Source organism: Hydra viridissima, unplaced genomic scaffold, assembly GCF_058129835.1.
Source record: "Hydra viridissima isolate aposymbiotic clone 2 unplaced genomic scaffold, HvirCarnegie_v1 scaffold_7, whole genome shotgun sequence".
Classification (NCBI taxonomy): Eukaryota; Metazoa; Cnidaria; class Hydrozoa; order Anthoathecata; family Hydridae; genus Hydra; species Hydra viridissima.
In genome coordinates, this window is record NW_028324306.1 from 6,569,934 (window position 1) to 6,587,486 (window position 17,553).

Below are 17,553 nucleotides of genomic sequence, written 5' to 3' on the forward strand. Positions count from 1 at the left end.
TATTTTTGGTTTTGCAATTATTATCAATTTTTGAAATGTAATTTTTTTAAAAACGAGTTTAGTGCACGAGAAAAACACGAGTTTTTTTTAAAACTTTAAAATTTAAAAAAATAACAAAATCATCAAAATACAAAACGTAGAAAAGATTAGTACAGAGATTTTTACGAGTTTTGTATTTAAATAGAGTTGCACAGAGTAATTTAAACGAAATTTCGTATACTTGTTTAAGACACGTTAAACCTTAAATGTCTAAGGAAACCTAATTCCCTCAACTTGCTGAAGTGAAGTGGGACTAATTTGTATTTTTATCTTATTAACGGTTTGAATGACTTGTTGGGTAAAAAATTGAAAACTATTTTAGAGCATTTTCAAACATTAAAAAAAATTACTCCCAAAATTCAACGGCCATATTTTACCACTTAAACAGTTAAACTCTGTTGAAGCGGTTTAAAAACGATCTTTAAAGAGAAGTTTTATCTACTCTGTAACTACATCTGAGTAATTCCATATCAACTCAATATTTAAAAGTTGTTAGGTCATTTGCAAAATATCTTTATTAATGGCAAAGCATGTTTTTTAAGTTACGCATACCCACTGATCTTTAGGTTTCAATTATATATGAACTTGTGGAAAATTGCTGTGACTAAAAGCTGAATATTTTCTAAAGAGAAGCTAACGTTATCAACTTTCTTTAAACGAAAACCACGTGATGTTATAATCAGAATGTCTGAATACTGTGATGAGAAGGAGAGGCTGAAACAAACAAAAAAGTTACAAAACGTAACCACGTGTGGGTAAAACCTATACAAGAAACAAATAGTCATTAGCCGTGTACACAAGGCCTCGAACGTAAGCTAAACGTGTTACCGTTTGATGGAGAATTTAGACGGAAAGTATATCCACGTCACATTTCCCGTGAATACATATTCTAGGCCACCGGGGCACTTTGATGATCTGTTTTTTCACGAAAAACTTTACACGTTAGCAATGAGTAGCTTTAAACATGAGCCAGTAGAAGAAAAACACCTCCACAAAGATTGAATTTATAAATAATTCACTAAGAAGACATGTATTATCTTTGATGAATTAAGACTAATATTTTAGGTATTGATGGAGGTACAGTATCGGACAAAACATGGTGGACAAACTCAAATTTAAAACAAAAACTAAAAAAAACTAGTAAAATAATTGAACATATTATTTTTTATGTAGTTTATTATGTTGTTAACAAAATTTAAAGCTTTTGAATCATACTAAAAATTACTAAAAAAGTTTTAAAACACATTTTCCCTAAAAAATTACATTTTTCTTTGGACAAAACAAGGTGAACATTCAAAAAGCCGACTTAAAATTCAAAAAAGTTCAAAAATTAACTTAATATTTGGAAGGACCTCCTTTACTTTTAATTACTGCTTTCATTCTTCGAGGCATAGACTCAATTAATGAGTCAACAATTCTCATATCAATCTCTCGCCAGGCCTTCTTGATTTATCCAAATAATTTCTCACTTCAGGGTTTTGGCAGGCCTTCTTGATTTATTCAAATAATTTCTCACGTCAGGGCTTTGGGCAGGCCACTCCATTATGGTGATATTCTTATCCTTGAACCATTGTTTTACAAATTTTGACGTAAGTTTTGGATCATTGTCTTGTTGAAAAATCCATTTTAGGGGCATCTCCCATTCAGCATGTGGTAACATAACATCTTCCATTACATCTTTGTAAACAAAGTGGTCCATAATTCCATTAATTTTGTAAATAGGACCAGTTCCTATTGCTGAGAAACATCCCCAACCCATAGCAGACGTTCTATGCTTAACACTCTTCTTGGTATATTAAGTATTGAATCTGGTGTTCTTTGGTCTTCAGACTCGCTTCTTGCCGTCGCTTCCAAAAAGGTTATATTTTGGTTCATCACTAAGAAGTATGTTTTTCCACTGGTCTACAGTCCATTTTTGGTGTACTTAGGCAAACGCAAGTCTTAGCTTTCTATTTTTAAAAGAAGTTTGTGGTTTCTTGGCAGGCATTCGAGAAAAAAATTTTGCTTCTTTAGTTCTTCGTCGCACAGCGCGATTAGAGATTTGTAGTTCAAGTTTTTCGGTTGATTTTGTGGATGATAAAAGTGGATCTTTTTAAAGTTTTTTAACAATTATTCGATCTTTGTGATGTTTTTCTTGGACGCCCCGATTGTTTGTTTTATAGCAGTCACGAGATCCAAATGATTTGACAGTTTTGCTTACAGTCGATTTAGCTATATTATATTTTCTACAAATTTCAGCTTGACGTTTTCCGCTTTTAAAATCTTTAATAGTATTTTCACGTAAAGCACTTCCTAATTTGTCGTAAGCCATTTTAAGTTGCAATTTACGCCATACATATCATGTATATCACGAGTTAAATCTATTTTTAGTTCAATTGAAAAAATAATAGGCCAGACGTTCCAAAATCTATTTCATTATTTTAGAGTAATGTTATGATAAAAGTGAAAACAAAAGAATGCGGTAATTTGAATTAAGACAATGAAATCTTATAAAAAAGCTTCGTTTTGATTTGTCCACCTTGTTTTGTCCAAGGAAAAATGTAGTTTGTTGAGAAAAATGTGTTATAAATTTTTTTTGTGATTCTTAGTATGATTAAAACGTTTTAAATTTTGTTATGAACATAATAAACTATTTAAAAATTAATATGTACAATTGTTTTACTAGTTCTTTTTAGTTTTTGATCAACTTTTGTTCTAAATTTAAGTTTGTCCACCATGTTTTGTCCGATACTGTAAGTGAGCCTTTGACATTTGTCATTATTTATATTTATAGGATAATTATAACTTTTTTCGTATTTTATAGATTGATGTTATTAGGTAGGTATCAAGTCCCTGAAGTATCAAGATGGAGTGGGACAAGATGCCCAAAGACTATATACAGACCACCTGTTCCAGGTTCAGGAGTTGACTTGAAGCTGTGATTGATGCTGAGGGAGAACATCTTGAATAAAAGTGTGGTCGATGTAATTCTTAAAAGTGTGGTCGATGTAATTCTTAAAAGTGTGGTCGATGGAATTCTTAACACTTCTTATCAAATAAATTTTTTTGTTTGGCTTCAACTTTTTATTCTACATTTTTGTCAAAAAACGAATTTTTTACGAAATTTGCGGTTGCCCACGGTAATGCACAAAGGATTTCAACCAGTGACTGTAGTTTGTACTCCTATATGTGGTTTTATGGCTGTACCTAAAAACTAGGAAATAGTTAAATATTATTGAGAAAAAAAGACTGGCCACTTAAAGTCTATACAACGTTTTATAAACGATGAAAGCTGCTGGAATGACAAAACACAGAATTACAACTGAACAGAGTATGAAACAAAATAAACTTATATGTAAAAAAAAAATAGGTATCACGTGTTTTGTGGTGGATGTGGATTTAGTTATGGAATAAAAACTGATTCAAGGAAATCTAATGAATTGCTACAGTGTCTCTCGTGAAGAATGGTTTCTTGAGAGCTGTGCTGAAGAATATTGAATTGTCAATGATGATGTTGATGATGATGATGATGATGATGATAATAATAATCATTGTGGTGATTGTGTTAACACTGTATTATGTACATAATGTTAGTATAGCTTTAGTGTGTATATATTACTACCTCCGTTCCACAAAAGTCACATTTGGATACTTTTGGTTCGAATATTGAAAACGTATGCTATTTGAGTAATTTTTTTTAAAGATTTGCTAAGTTTATATCGTTCTAATTATTTTTTAAAAGTGAAAATTTAAGAAAAATATTATTAGTACTCACAACACAATACTTGTTGCATTACAGTGTGAATTTGCTCTACAATTAATAGAGAACTTATTTCTGACTCGCAATTTTTTATTCACCTATTGATCACCTATTTTTAAGTACCCAAGCTTGTGAGAAAGCCTTGAGTAACCCTTTTCAACAAGATATTAATTTTGAAATCGGTCTAACACAAGCGAAGCTATAGCTATAAAAGTTTGATTAAAATGGGACAAGTTTAATGGAACAAAATTCATGCATCAAATGTGATAACACTGTGGAACGGAGGTAATGTAGTTAAATGATATATATTTTCTTGTGGTGACTGTGTTAACACTGTATTGTGCACACAATGCTACTAGAGTTTATTTATAGTTTATTGCTGCTATTTTAATCAGAAGTAAAAAAAATTCTTTTGTATTGACTTGTCTGTCACAAGCTTATATTATCATTACATTTTTATTTAGGTACTATAATCTATGAATTATTGCTTTGGTGCTAAATTTTTCTAAAATATAATTTTATTTATTTACTGTTTATATCTGTTTATACTAGTTAGATATATTTCAGTAACGCATTTAATTTAAACATCTATGTCCATACTGAAATACTTTTTTAAAATGTGATTTTTCATTCATTCAAACTATTTTATTACAGCAGTAAGAAACTAAATAATTCTAGTAAAGTTAAATCACCATTCATTTCGTACCATTATTAAGATAATCAGCGTCAAAATACTTCTTAGCAGTTGACTTCTGCAATCTAATTGTGGTCTTGCAACCGGTGTATTGCTTGCCTTTAAACTCAACAACGTAATTATCACCTTGCAGAGGATCGGAGATCTTGTCTCCTAAATACAAAGGATTACCAGTTATATCGCGGATGGTGATGATCGCACCCATATCCAGAATCGCTTCTGGAACGCTGTGAGGAATCTCATCAAGTTCCACAACCTTAAACAAACAGTATGAATAGAAGTTATCAAAACTACATCAAAAAGAGGCAACACTGAATACCAAATAAAGTTCTCCTATCAAATTTGAAACAACAATTCACAAGCTGCCATTCATTAACAGCAAAACACGACAAAACTGAAGCAAATCATATTGCAGCGTTTTACCTGGTGAAAGTCTTCGTGTTTGGTGATCACATGCGAGATAAAAGCACGTTTCTTATCTCCGTACAAGAAATATTTCTGGAAAGCCGGATACTCAATAAAGGGTGCTGATTTCGGATCTTCTAAATGCTCGTAACGGAACACTTCATCCACAACGAGATTTACTGTGCACAAATGCTTGTTTTTTGTGCCGACTTTAAAAGTAAACAAAATAAAAATAAAATATAGACTAATTACGTGAATGTAAAAATAATAATAAAAAAATTTTGATTCAAATAAAAAAGGATACTCTTTACTTATATAAAGCTCCATTGAAATCGGATTTGCAGACTTAGATGAATTTCGCAGCATATCAAACATCGTTGTCAGATCTTTTGTTTTGCATAAAAATGTTGCATCCTCTTTAGAGTGATCCCTTTAAAGAAAAGCTAATAGAATTCATAATGTTGTTCAAATGTTTAAAACAAAAAATAAAATATTAAAGAGAAAAAAGTTGAAGGCGTTCCTGCTGCAACCAAAGATGGAAAAACTTACATAAACTTGATCATTTCTTTCTTGCTCGCTGCTTTCATTGTTAGAATAACATTGTATTGATGAGATTTACTGGTGAATGATGGCATGTAATCGAGGAACACTTTCCCTTCATTCTCAATCATTTTTCCACTTACTATAAAACTATGATGAGCTGGAGCATCACCTAGCGAGCCTTTCAACTAATAAAAAAAGATAAAAAAATACAACCTTTGGGTGAAAAATAACAGTAATTCACTTACAGTAATTATTTATTTTTCTATAAAGTTGTAAAAAATAAATAAAAATTTGAAAAAAAAAAAAATAATAAAACATACTCCTCCAATACTATTTAAGATAGTGTTTCTGAACAGCTTTGAGATCTCTGTAACATATGCCTCGCTTGCTTGGAATGGATTCATGGCAGTGTTCCGAAGAAAACCTATCTTTGTTACATTGTCATTCAAACCAAGGCGCTGCTTTAATTGAAGGAACGCTGCACCATATTTTTCTTCTTCAAGTTCAGATTTAGTAAGAAACAATGGTATACGTTTTGACGATTTGCCAACAGTACCTTAAAATCCAAGTGTTTTTGTTACTTTACCATATAAATGCAAAAACATCCAGAAATATTAAATACTTGTGCAATCTTGGATTTGAAAAATAGCAAACTTATGTTATGTACATCTAATAAAAAAATTCTGAGTTTGTTAATGTTTCTCAGTGTATTTTAATAAATTGTGTTGTGTAAAAAACTTCTCTTCCTAGCTTCTTATGAAAGGTGAAATAATCTTAGATATGAGTTTGGATGATGAACTTTCAACTTATCGCTTGTCAAGAACTTTATTGACCAGTATAAAACAGCTCATTTATGGTATGTTTATTAATGTTTTTTATTTTAAAAAATTATATTGTCAAAAAAAAAAGTGTCAAATACAAAAGATATTTTTAAAGCCTTTTTTAAACAGTTAATATTAAACAAATGAGAATAGTAAACATGGCAAGAAAAATAAATACCCTTTAACTCGCTGAAGATAATGGATTGAAGTTCATTGCACAAATTTGTGTCAGTATTTCCCTTTGGGTTTACTGTAAATGTATTAATCAAAGCATCAGGCCCTACTTGTGTAAGAAAATTCATTGCCACTTTGTCCTTTGTTCAAAATAAACAATAATAAAACAAAGTTTTAATTCTTTTTCAACTTGGAAGAAAAGTCAAAGAAAAAAATTAATATAAGAAAGTTAAGATATAAAAAAATACAGAGATAAAGAAAAATAGAGATTAAAAAAAAAAAAAATAGAGATTAAGAAATTTAGTGATTTAGAAATAAAATAGGTAAAGATTGCTATAAATATTCATCACTCACATGTTGTCAAAGAATCATAACAACCAAATATAAAGCAAATTATTGCATACAAAAACAAAAATTTAAAAAACAAACTTTAAATTTAAGTTTAAAAAAAAAAAACTAATACCCTAGCCCTCCTTAAACAGACTTTTAACACATTAATTGCTATTTTATCTACTTTTATAAACAAAATATATTTATAACATCACATTTTCTGGAAATACCTTTGCCAAATCTCTGTTGTCTTTGCCTAATATTCGAGCTCTAATAAAACTCTCTGCAGTCTCAAAGCCTTCTGGAAACACAAATCCTTCTGGTAAATCAATAAAGTTCAAACAAACAAAATCATCAAACTTTTGTGCAACAGTCATCCACATGCAATAAAACAGCTTTGCACCAAGCTGGCATTGTCCAAGTACACGACCAAAACCAGTTTTGTCTAGACCAAGAACCTACAAACAAAGTGAAACAAGCATGAGTAAAATCTAAAAATTGATGCAAAAAGCTAACTTATAAAAAAGACATCTCACTGAAGATCCTTACATACCCTGTGAGCTAGCAGTACACCTGTAGCAGCAGCTCCTGGTTTAGAGCCTTCTAAACCATAAACACCAACTGAAATATCATTTTCATTATGAAACACTTCTGGAGCTTGCAATGTGATGAACCCCTTCATTAGACCATTTCTATATGCCAAAGCACCAGCTGGATATTGACAGAAACCAGATTTGTGAGGATCAATTGTCACTAATCAAACAAAAACAAAAACTCAGAAGGGAACATTCAATCAACTGAAACTGCTATAAATAAAAATATAATAAATAGCTCATAACAAAAGAAACGAAAAAAACCCAAAAAACCTGTGTCAGCCAACTTCACAGAGTTATATTGTTTTGCAGCATATTCAGATAATGGAATTTGAGGAACATAACTTTCCCCTAGATTTGTCAATTTTATGACACGGTGCTCACTAGGTTCACGTAACATTGTTAACAAATAGCCTCCCCAGGCTGCATCTGCGTGAATGGTGAAGTTTAGACCCTGATTTGAAAATCAATAAAGATTTTTAGAAATATTAGCTGGAAATAAATAAATAAAGAATTAAAAAGAATAAAGATAAAAACAATAACATTTTGCTTATATAATTAGTAAAAATGCTAATTGGCCTAAAATATCTTTCTAATATAATCTATAATTTTCAGGAAAAAAAATTATAGACATTAAAAGAACATACCACTTTTTTAAACTCTTCTTTCATTTGATACATTTTGAGAATAGGATCAATAGCACTCTCTTCGGTTGAACCAATAACAGCCACCACAGTTATGACAGGGATCTTTAGTTCTAGATGAATTTGCAACTTCTGTCTCAAAACTAAAAAATATAAATTCAAGTGTTCAATATTATAATTAGTTAATTTGCGGCATTAAATTTAAAACTTTTTTTTACAAAAAATATTAATTACTTTTCAGGTTCACTCTACAGTTACAATCTACTTCCAAAGGAATTATGCTTTGATCACCTAATCCTAAAATATTGGCAGCCTTTTGATAAGAATAATGACATGTACCAGGACAAAAAAACACAGGCGAATTCTTAAGCTCATGTTTGTACATAAAGTTTCCAACACCAATTGATGCAATAGAATGTTTCTTAAAAAATAAAAATACAGCAATGCATGAGAGTTATTGTAACATATCTTTTAGATTTTATGTTAAACATTAAAAATACTAGATAGGTTTTGTGAAACTAAATAATTAGATTTTTATTTGTAAATATTTTCAAATTTTATTTAAACTACACATTGAAATTTTAATAAACATATTTACAATTGTTTTATATAACTATATTCATATATACAATATTTGTATAGACTATATTCATTCATCTCTTTCCAAAAAAAACTGGATGATACCAATTATTTCTCAAAATACTCACAAAATCAATTTTATAAAACTGGTCTAAGGGCATTGCAGTTAATAAAAAATTAAGATATACCAAAGGAATTGAAGCAGGGTAATTTTTCTTTGAAATAGAAAAAAATGAAAATTTTATAATCAAATACTTTCAAATTTATATTTTTTCTTTTTTGACAAAAAAAACCGCTTTTTTCTTTAACTCAAAACATTTACTAGTTTTTGACTTTGATTCTCTTTCTGCATTTTAAATGAGCTGATGAGTTATGCCTATGATACTCACATAAATATAACATAATTATAAAAAAATTCCTTATACCTTAAGTGCAGTATCAATCAAAGCAGTGCTATCAAGCTTGCAATACTCTTTCAAATCTGATGTAAGATTACAAACTGTGTCTACATTCAGATTTAGAAGCTGCCATTGACTACATTCTTGAAGAGGGATTGCTTTGTCTAATTCAGGCACAAGGACAGGCATATTTGCACCTTCTAAAAAAGTAAGTACATTTACTAAATGAAAAACCAGCTGTTTAAATATCCATTTATGATTTTAAAAAATTAAATTACATACTTAATAAAAAGTTCCTGCCATTTTAAAAATGCAAGCACATGTGTAAAAATAGGAGAGACCTGGACTAGTTAACAAATTTTTCAAACTTAACATTACCTTGTGGATTAGTGAAACCTATTACACAAACTGCCAAAATATTGCCCTACCTATGTAGATATAAAATGATGATGAGTTTCTAATAAATTACTTGAATTTCTAAAAAGGTAATATGAAGGGACCCAATGTTTACAACTTAGCGCAAACCAGGGCAAGTTAATACAGAGGCAGCCATAACAGTTATAACATGTTTCCATCTTTGCCTCTGGTATCAACTGACCTGGTCTCTCCTAAATTTAGGATAATGACTTTTTTTATGTACAACTTTATTTTTTGTTTTCAATTTTTCTGTTAAAACACCTGATTTATAGAATTTTTTTAAGAAACCAACAAACTTCTAAATAAACTATGCCTCTCTAAATTTTTTTTTTTATTTAAACATATATATGCATATGCAAAGATATGTCATCATCATGTAAAAAATTTATTTGAAAAAAAATTCAACAATTGCCAACTAGTAATTCTCAACTATATTCTTGCCAATTGATGACTGGTTATTAGTATAACATACCTTTCAATTTAGCATCAGCATCACTAGCCATCACACAAGCTTTGATAGCCAAAGGATGAAATTTCAGGTTCCTTGCTGACCAGAGGGCTTCAATATTTGCAACAGTACCACAACTAGTTATGTGTGCCCATGGCTTTATTTCTCTTGTGTACGGATAATGTATCAACTGACATAAATGATCCCCAACTTTAATTTCCATTTGAGTTGTGACAGGTGATGCTGATGAATCAACATTGTTTTGATTCCATAACATCCCTACCAAATATCCTAGTGTAGCTGGCATTGTTGTCTCCCATATCATATGTCCCTAAATTATGAAGTATACATGAAGCTGAAAACATCTGCTTATAATTGAATGTATAAGTTCATAATATTAAAGTCTTACCTGGTACCTAGTGCTATAGAATGGAATAGAATCTATTAATTCATGATTCAGCTCCCTTAACTTATTTTCAAGATCTTTTATTTCTCCACGAAATCCAGGTGATGCTTTAACTTCTTCAGTAATATAACATGGATCCGCAGGATAATAATTTTCTCTGCAGTCCTCATAAAAGTTTAAACTACTTAATACAAGCCGGTTGAAAATCTCTCGATTTTCTGCTCGTGGTCCAAGAAACCAGGCTGCAATAGCATTCCATGGATCACGATACACATCTGATGATGGTCTATGATATGAAAATCTATATATTATATATGCACTTAAAACACCATTAAGGTATATACCTCAAAGGCGCAACCCCAAAAGCACTCCCCCAGTCCATATTTCCTAGGAAAGTACTTTTTATATATAATTTAGATATGATACATGGACTGCCTCTAGGAAATAAGCACTCCCCTTTTATGGTTGATGATTTCTTTGGATAATTTAATAACAAGTCATTTACAAGGTTTTTACTTTGTGAAATTGCCCTCATCTGCTTTTGGGATTTTTTTTGCACTTCTCTTAATCTATTTAGGACACTATTTAGCGTTATGGAAAAAATCTGTATGCTGGAAAATTTAGATTGATTAAGATAAATGTATGCTCTTGGCTGGATAACTTTTTTTGCTGAGAATTTTTTTTTCTTCACTGGTAAATACTATGCATCCTCTTTTTCTTTAGTTGCTACATTATCGTTAAAAGACAACTTTCTAAGATTTTTCTAACGTTCTAAATAATAGGGGTTGGGGTGATATTTTATTCAGATTCATATACTTCATTACAAGTCTCTCTTTTACATTTTTCCTTGATGTCCTACAGGAACAATCGTTGGGCCGAATTTCACTTCTTGTTTTTGTGGCGAGAATAACGCCAGTGTAGCCTGGCACTTAGGAAAATATTTCTGCGAGTTCTTGTCTTTGTCGCAAGTAGCACAGTTTTTGTACTTTAATCTTCTCTAAATTATTGAAATAGATTCTATATAACACTTTATATACCTTAATGATACAGAAATTGCAGGTGCGGATCCAGGAATTTGTAACTGTGAGGTCGAATTTTATTGCCACAATGGCCACCCCTTAGATTTGCTTCTGAATTGTTACAATTTTTTTTATAAAAATAGATATATTTACATTTATAATTATAGTCTAATATTTACCTGTTATTTCAAATATCCTGGTAAACTTGCAGTAATCTTTTTTCCGCAGCACATTTTGCTGCTTCTGAGTTAGAGCTTTAAATGAGGCAACATAATCATAATCTAGGTCAGCAAGAGGAAACTATGTTGCTTAATATATCAACCAATGACAGAGAGTTTTTCAGCAATAAGAACAATAACAAACTGTATAAAAAACGATTGTTTTTTCAAAAAAAAATATGTATTTTTGACTATTCAGATTATTTCCCAATTTTCTGAACATTTTTCGATTGTTGGATCAGCATTGCGAATAAAAGTGAATTAAACACTATATAATACTTTACTTTATAACGTTTTTAAATAATTATAACTTTTCTCTTGTTTGAAAACATTTTGCATCCTCATACGATGATTAATGACAAATTTGGTCTGAATAAAGAGGATGAATGTTAGGAAATTATCAAATAAATCACTTCCTGTTGAGTTATGGGTGGTTAATTTTTTTTGTTTTTTCGTTTTTTGGTAATAGTAGGCGATTCCTTTTTTGAAAATAATTTCAAGTTAATTTGAAATTACATTTCTGAAAAAAAAACAAATGCTGTTTAAAACTGTTTATTTCAGTGTTGCTAAAAATAACATGCAATATAATTGCGTAGATTAATTATTTTGAGTATTATATTTTTATATTTATACATTTTTTTGATATTTTTTCCCGATTATCTTATATGGAGCATTATACCGATGTAAACCTGCATCTAGAATGTCTAAATTAAGTTGTAAGTAAAGAGAGAATTGGCAAGAGGTTTTATGAATTATTTCTGTTTTTGTAGCAACTTAATGGAAAAATGCTTCTTGACCTGTAAGCTTATTATCTAGTATTACTACTTCTTATTACATTTTTTTACGAGATACTATGATTCATTGCAAGAAGAGGCATACATAATGCTTACAAAAGAGGCTCTTATTTTTCTAATCAGTATTTTTTTAAACTTTCTATCGGTATTTTTTTTATTATTGGTATTTTTTTTAACTAGGTATCCAAACTTGACGAAACTCTTAAACTTTTAGCTTCATTAAAGAAATTGAGTAAAAAATTGTTTTGTAGGTGTCAGGGGTTTCCTTGCAAATAAAGATGCAATTTTTATTCAGAAATACATTAAATTTACAAACTCAGTAACTAAGTAACTTAATATCGAGCGAAAATTTTGCATAGCACCATACAGATTTATATTTAAAGGCTTTACCACCGCACAAAACGGAAGATCTATCTGCAATTTTTACTATCATAAGTTTTTTGTTTCACTATTTTACATAAAAGATTTGTAATTCCGTTGCGGAAAGTGCAAGAACGTTTAAAGACGTTACGGAGATAATGACGTTACGGAGATAATAACTTGAATAGTTTTTACCAGTAAAAACCAAAAAGTTGCAAATATGTGTTAGCGGTTTTTATGACGATTTTTGTGGGATATTTTTGGAAAACTATCCGGTATAAAAGAAAGAGAAAATTTTTAAGGAAGCTTTTTTAGAGAAAATTTTTGTCATTTGATCAATAGGCCGGGTGAATAAAAATGAGCAATTGGTTTTACTCAGTAATTGGTCAACTTTACGTGAATAAAAACTTCAGCAGTTTTCCTCATATTTTTGTTCACGTAAAGGTAAGCAATTTACTCAGTAACTGCTCAATTTTACTTTATTTATAACTTAAGAAAAGTTGTTGAAGTTTTTATTCACGTAAAGCTGACCAATTACTGAGTAAAAGCAATTGCTCTTTTTTATTCACCCGGCCTAATGTTTGTTGCGAAAAAGCTACATTAACTGGGCAATGGAACTAAGCTCCTGCGTATCGAAACTGAAGATTTGATATTGATTACCGTAAATGTTATTGTTATAGTTACGATAATATCTTTAATATAGTTATGATAACTTATCGTAACTATAACTATAAAATTTACGATAATCAATATCGTATCGAAATATCATCGTAACGTCCTAGTTTCGATACGCAGAAGCTTAAGTGGAACCAAGTATGAGATTATTTGATTTGTTTGAAATGTATGATGGCACTTCGGACGCTGTGCCATCATACGTTTCAAACGGATCAATTTTTCCGATTCTTCTCAGAAAAGCTGCTTATTCATTTTATTATGCTTATTCATTTTATGATGCTTATTCAGTTTACTTTGCTTTAACCGCTAAAGATAAAAAAGATGTAGTAGAAGACAAGCGTGTGTTATTAGCATCATTTTCTGTAAATGTTTACACTGCATACGAACTATTTATAAAGCAAAACTTAAGTGACGGTGAGAAAACTGACGTTTTTTTGGCCGACTTAAGATGATTAGCCTCTTGCAAAATTATCGGAAGAGTCTGTGCGTTTGGCGTTTATTGTAGGTTTGCCAGAAGTTTTATCATCAAGATTTCGAGTCGTGATGGACCCGATTGATATTATGTTACCCGAAGTAAGAGCTGCGTTGAACCTTTTAAATGTGATTGACAGTGATGCTGTTGGCGCTGTATCTAGACACCATACTACAAAAATTCCTTTAGTATGTTACAACTGTAAAAGTTTCGACCACATTGCAAAGAACTGCTCACTTGCAAAGAACTTCTCTTTGAAGATCTTTTGATGTTTTAAATGTGGAAATGAATGACACATTGCATCGAAATGTTGGAAGTTGTAGGGAAACGTGCGCAGGAGCTAGAAATCTACGCCACCTCGCTCCTGAACAATAATGGAATCAGCGCCTTTTATCTGATCATTTAAAAGTTGGTGGTGTGGTAGCGAAAACTATGGTAGACATGAGACCTTCATGGACAACTTTAAATCAAAATTTCCTGTCCAAAAATCAACGTAAATGCTTAAACTCTCCAAAGGTGGTAACGTTTGAAAGAAAGGTTCATCAATGCATTGGATCAACGTTCGCGCTTGTTGATGGCATTAGAGTAGGTGAAGAAGTTATCTTATTGGATTTCCGACTCCTGGGAGTTGGAATGATGCTCGAAATGAGTTCTGTGATGACACTAAGAGGAGTTTCCATTTCTGCATTGGGAAAAGCGAAGTTTGAGTCAAGCTATTGTGGGACAGCAGATTTGAACAAGAATAAAGTCAACAAAATTGAAACTAAAAAGAAAGATTGTGAAGCAGTTTTTGATGGTGTTGAATGGAGAGTCAAATGGAAGTGGAGAGGTGGAGAAGTCTTGTATAACAAAGTTGCATCTCCTAGAGATAAGAAAGGTGGTAGCCGTGGTGCAGGAAGAGACAAAGGAAGACATGACGATGGCAGAGGAGGAGGTTTTTCTGAAGATGGATTCAGGAACAGTAGAAAGTTGCGAGCCGCTTATTTACTGAAGAAGTAATGGAATTGTGGAAAGAAACCACCGTACGATTAAGAGAATAGCAAGACGATCAAAAATTGTCATTACCGGAGGAGGTATATTGGTACAATGCTTCAGCCGACAAAAATGGTGTAAGCCCAATGGAAAAAAAATACAGCTACCTAATTGGTGTTAAAAGATTTAGAAAGGGGAACCTTGCGGCAAAAAACGACACGACGAAAGATTTTGAATTCGGGAAATCTTTTGGCTGAAATCACCAAAAGCGAAGAACTATTCCAAGTGGCAGCCTGCGGCATTAACTCAAGATGCATCGAAACAAGGCCCAATGTTATAAAACAGTTTACAGTCGTAACTAAAAGTTGTCAATTGCTATTTCAGGCTTTCAAGTTGCTATTTTTTTCTTTTTTCTTTTTTTTTTGGTCTTTTTTTTTTTTTTTTTTTAAATTTTTTAAATCTTTATTGTTAAAAAAAATTGAAAAAAAAAAAAAAAAAAATGACGTAAAGAAAAAGATGAAACAAGTGACAGCTTGACAGCCTGCTTTTTGTAGATCCATAAGGATTAATGAGGAGTGTGAATCCGTTGCGGAAAGCGTTAGAGCGTTTAATGACGTTACGGAGCTAACAACTTTAATAGTTTTTCTAGTAAAAAAAAAAACTTTTAAATATGTATCAGCGGTTTTTTTATGACGATTTTTTAGGGATATTTTTGGAAAACTATCCGGTATAAAAGAACGAGAAAGTTTGTTTTTTGAAAAAAAGGTTTTCTTTAGAGAGAAAAATATTGTCATTTGATCGATGTGTTTGTTGCGAAAAAACTTCAAGATTCTAAAAGTTCTAAAATTTTTTTAAAGCATGTTTTGATACACTTCAACACATTGCCACAATTTACGTCACTTCCGTTTTTCTTTGTGCTTTTTTAGTTTGGATATTCCTCAAGATTCTCAATTGGTATCCTGCCTCAGTACAAATGTGCAGAAATAAACTTAATCTATGTGACAATATTCAAGCAAAAAACTCAATCTTAAACGCAATCCATCGTCGTGTTAAAGAATATGAAGTCGGAGATGTTATATTAAGTGTAGTAGAGGGTTTTAAGATCGCTCTCTTTTTAAGGTCTTGTAGATCGTAAAAGAAAGTGACCTTCAAAACGAAAAAAGTTGACATTGATACACGGCGTATGCATAGCCTTTACTACATAGAGAAATAACCTTAGCCTTAATATATCTACTATACGGAAATAAATAGTATTGTAGTGCTATAGTCACTATTTACAATTTGACCACCTACCTTGCGCGCCTCAAACCATATTCTTTAAAGTTCTAATACTAATTGTAAAAAATCGTTGCAAAATTGAACTTCGTGTTGGCCATATCTTACATCCTTGTCCATAATTTTGGTGCTTTTTACGGCTAACAGTTTTACATCTAATATTCCTAAAGATGTTTACAAAATACACCAAACTGGTCATACATTGTATCTTGATATATTTGTTTAAGATTTCAGCATTGTTTTTTTTGAATTTAAGTAAATTACGGCATTAAACTATATATTTTAAACTAATGGGTTTTTCCTTTCCATCTAAACAAAAAGAACATCTTTAAAAAAAACTACCGTGGACAGGGGTAAATGACGGGGGTTCCTTCCTTTTCATTAAAGAGTATATTTTAAAAAGAACTGGGAGAATGCTCTTCGCTTGTTTGCCATCGCCTTTTCTAAAGTGTTTTATAAGGAGAAAGATATCTTAAAAGGTATGGAAAAACATTTTTGCCTTCGTCCTTTGAGTTTTGTTATTTATAATGTTTAACTTTGTTATATTTATTAAAGATACTTTAAATATCATACAAAATCTTTATTATTTGTTTCTAAATTTGGTGTAAAAGAGATGTTAAAAAGTAATTAAAAATTATTACGTCTCGTCAATGTCTGTTGTAGCCATTTTGAAGTTGCACAGCCAGCATCTTTTTGTAAAAAAATAGTGTAATTTTAACTTGTATTTAAAGACAATTAAGATATCAAGGGGGGAGTGTTAGCTCTTTGTAATGCTATAAAATCAATTGGTTAGATTAAACTCTCCATGATTTTATTAACTTATTTTGCTTACTCCGATGACTAAAGATATCTTGGACCTAAGGATATCATAAGAAAGCATCATCTTGAATGTTTTATATCAAAAGGCAACACAAAATTCTGAAAAGAATATTGCACAAAAAAATCATTTGCGTTGTTTCATTTGATGAGGCCCAATCCCTATCTCTGAATATTTCAAGGATATCTGCAATGATTTGGCATAAATTTTCACCTGAAGTAAATCTAACGTTTAAATGAAAATTCAAACGGTTTAAAAAAAAATAGCGCACCCGGAGAAGGGCGGAAGCTCCTAACCCTTTCAAAAACAAGAAAATTAAAGTTTTTCACAACTATAACTTTTTTTTTAACGTAAATGGAAAAACACCTCCTCTTTTACACCAAGTATAGAAGCAATTGAGAAGAATTTAAATTTTTTGTTTTTGGATGGGTTAGAAGCTTCCGCATTTTTGTTATAATTATATATATATATATATATATATATATATAATTAATCAACAATGGTAGATTTTGTTAAAAAAAAAAAAGTTAAATCGGTTTATACCGGCCTCTTCCCTCTTCAAATATTGAATCTTGTGGTGTCCCACTACACTGAGGTAATCACTTTTTCAAGGTTTTATTATTTATTATATTTGAAAAATAAAAATTGTATCAATCAAGTTGACAAAAATTAACTATAATTGTAACCAAATGTTTGTCAATTATTTGTTTTTAAAACAGTT

General features: G+C 30.8%; 1 protein-coding gene across 5 annotated transcripts; it reads right to left on the reverse strand.

Moving 5' to 3' along the window:
- Positions 1–2,647: 2,647 nt before the first annotated feature.
- LOC145184442 (uncharacterized) lies at positions 2,648–16,697 on the reverse strand. Of its 5 annotated transcripts, none has more exons than XM_090093188.1 (16): positions 16,657–16,697; positions 10,234–10,516; positions 9,849–10,155; positions 8,987–9,159; positions 8,217–8,403; positions 7,986–8,125; positions 7,612–7,792; positions 7,299–7,498; positions 6,976–7,203; positions 6,420–6,555; positions 5,741–5,976; positions 5,427–5,605; positions 5,189–5,307; positions 4,896–5,086; positions 4,485–4,728; positions 3,080–3,232 (listed from the first exon to the last, which is right to left on the reverse strand). In XM_090093188.1, the coding sequence occupies exons 1-16, from the start codon at positions 16,680–16,682 to the stop codon at positions 3,135–3,137; spliced, it is 2,928 nt and encodes a 975-aa protein (XP_089949314.1). In that variant the 5' UTR covers positions 16,683–16,697; the 3' UTR covers positions 3,080–3,134. The 5 variants fall into 5 exon arrangements, with proteins under 5 accessions (XP_089949319.1, XP_089949314.1, XP_089949316.1 ...); XM_090093190.1 differs by lacking the exon at positions 16,657–16,697 and adding an exon at positions 11,047–11,141; XM_090093192.1 differs by lacking the exon at positions 16,657–16,697 and adding an exon at positions 10,747–11,099.
- Between the last annotated feature and the right edge of the window lie 856 nt (positions 16,698–17,553).

Bases quoted from the DNA above. Each gene is read 5' to 3' on its own strand.
- LOC145184442 (XM_090093188.1), bottom strand. From the start codon at position 16,682: ATGGCTACAACAGACATTGACGAGAC. The intron at 7,204-7,298 runs GTATGTAAGGAT...CTTTGTTTGTAG, and splicing joins GTGTACTGCTAGCTCACAGG to GTTCTTGGTCTAGACAAAAC. The intron at 5,308-5,426 runs GTAAGTTTTTCC...TTTTCTTTAAAG, and splicing joins AAAGAAATGATCAAGTTTAT to GGATCACTCTAAAGAGGATG.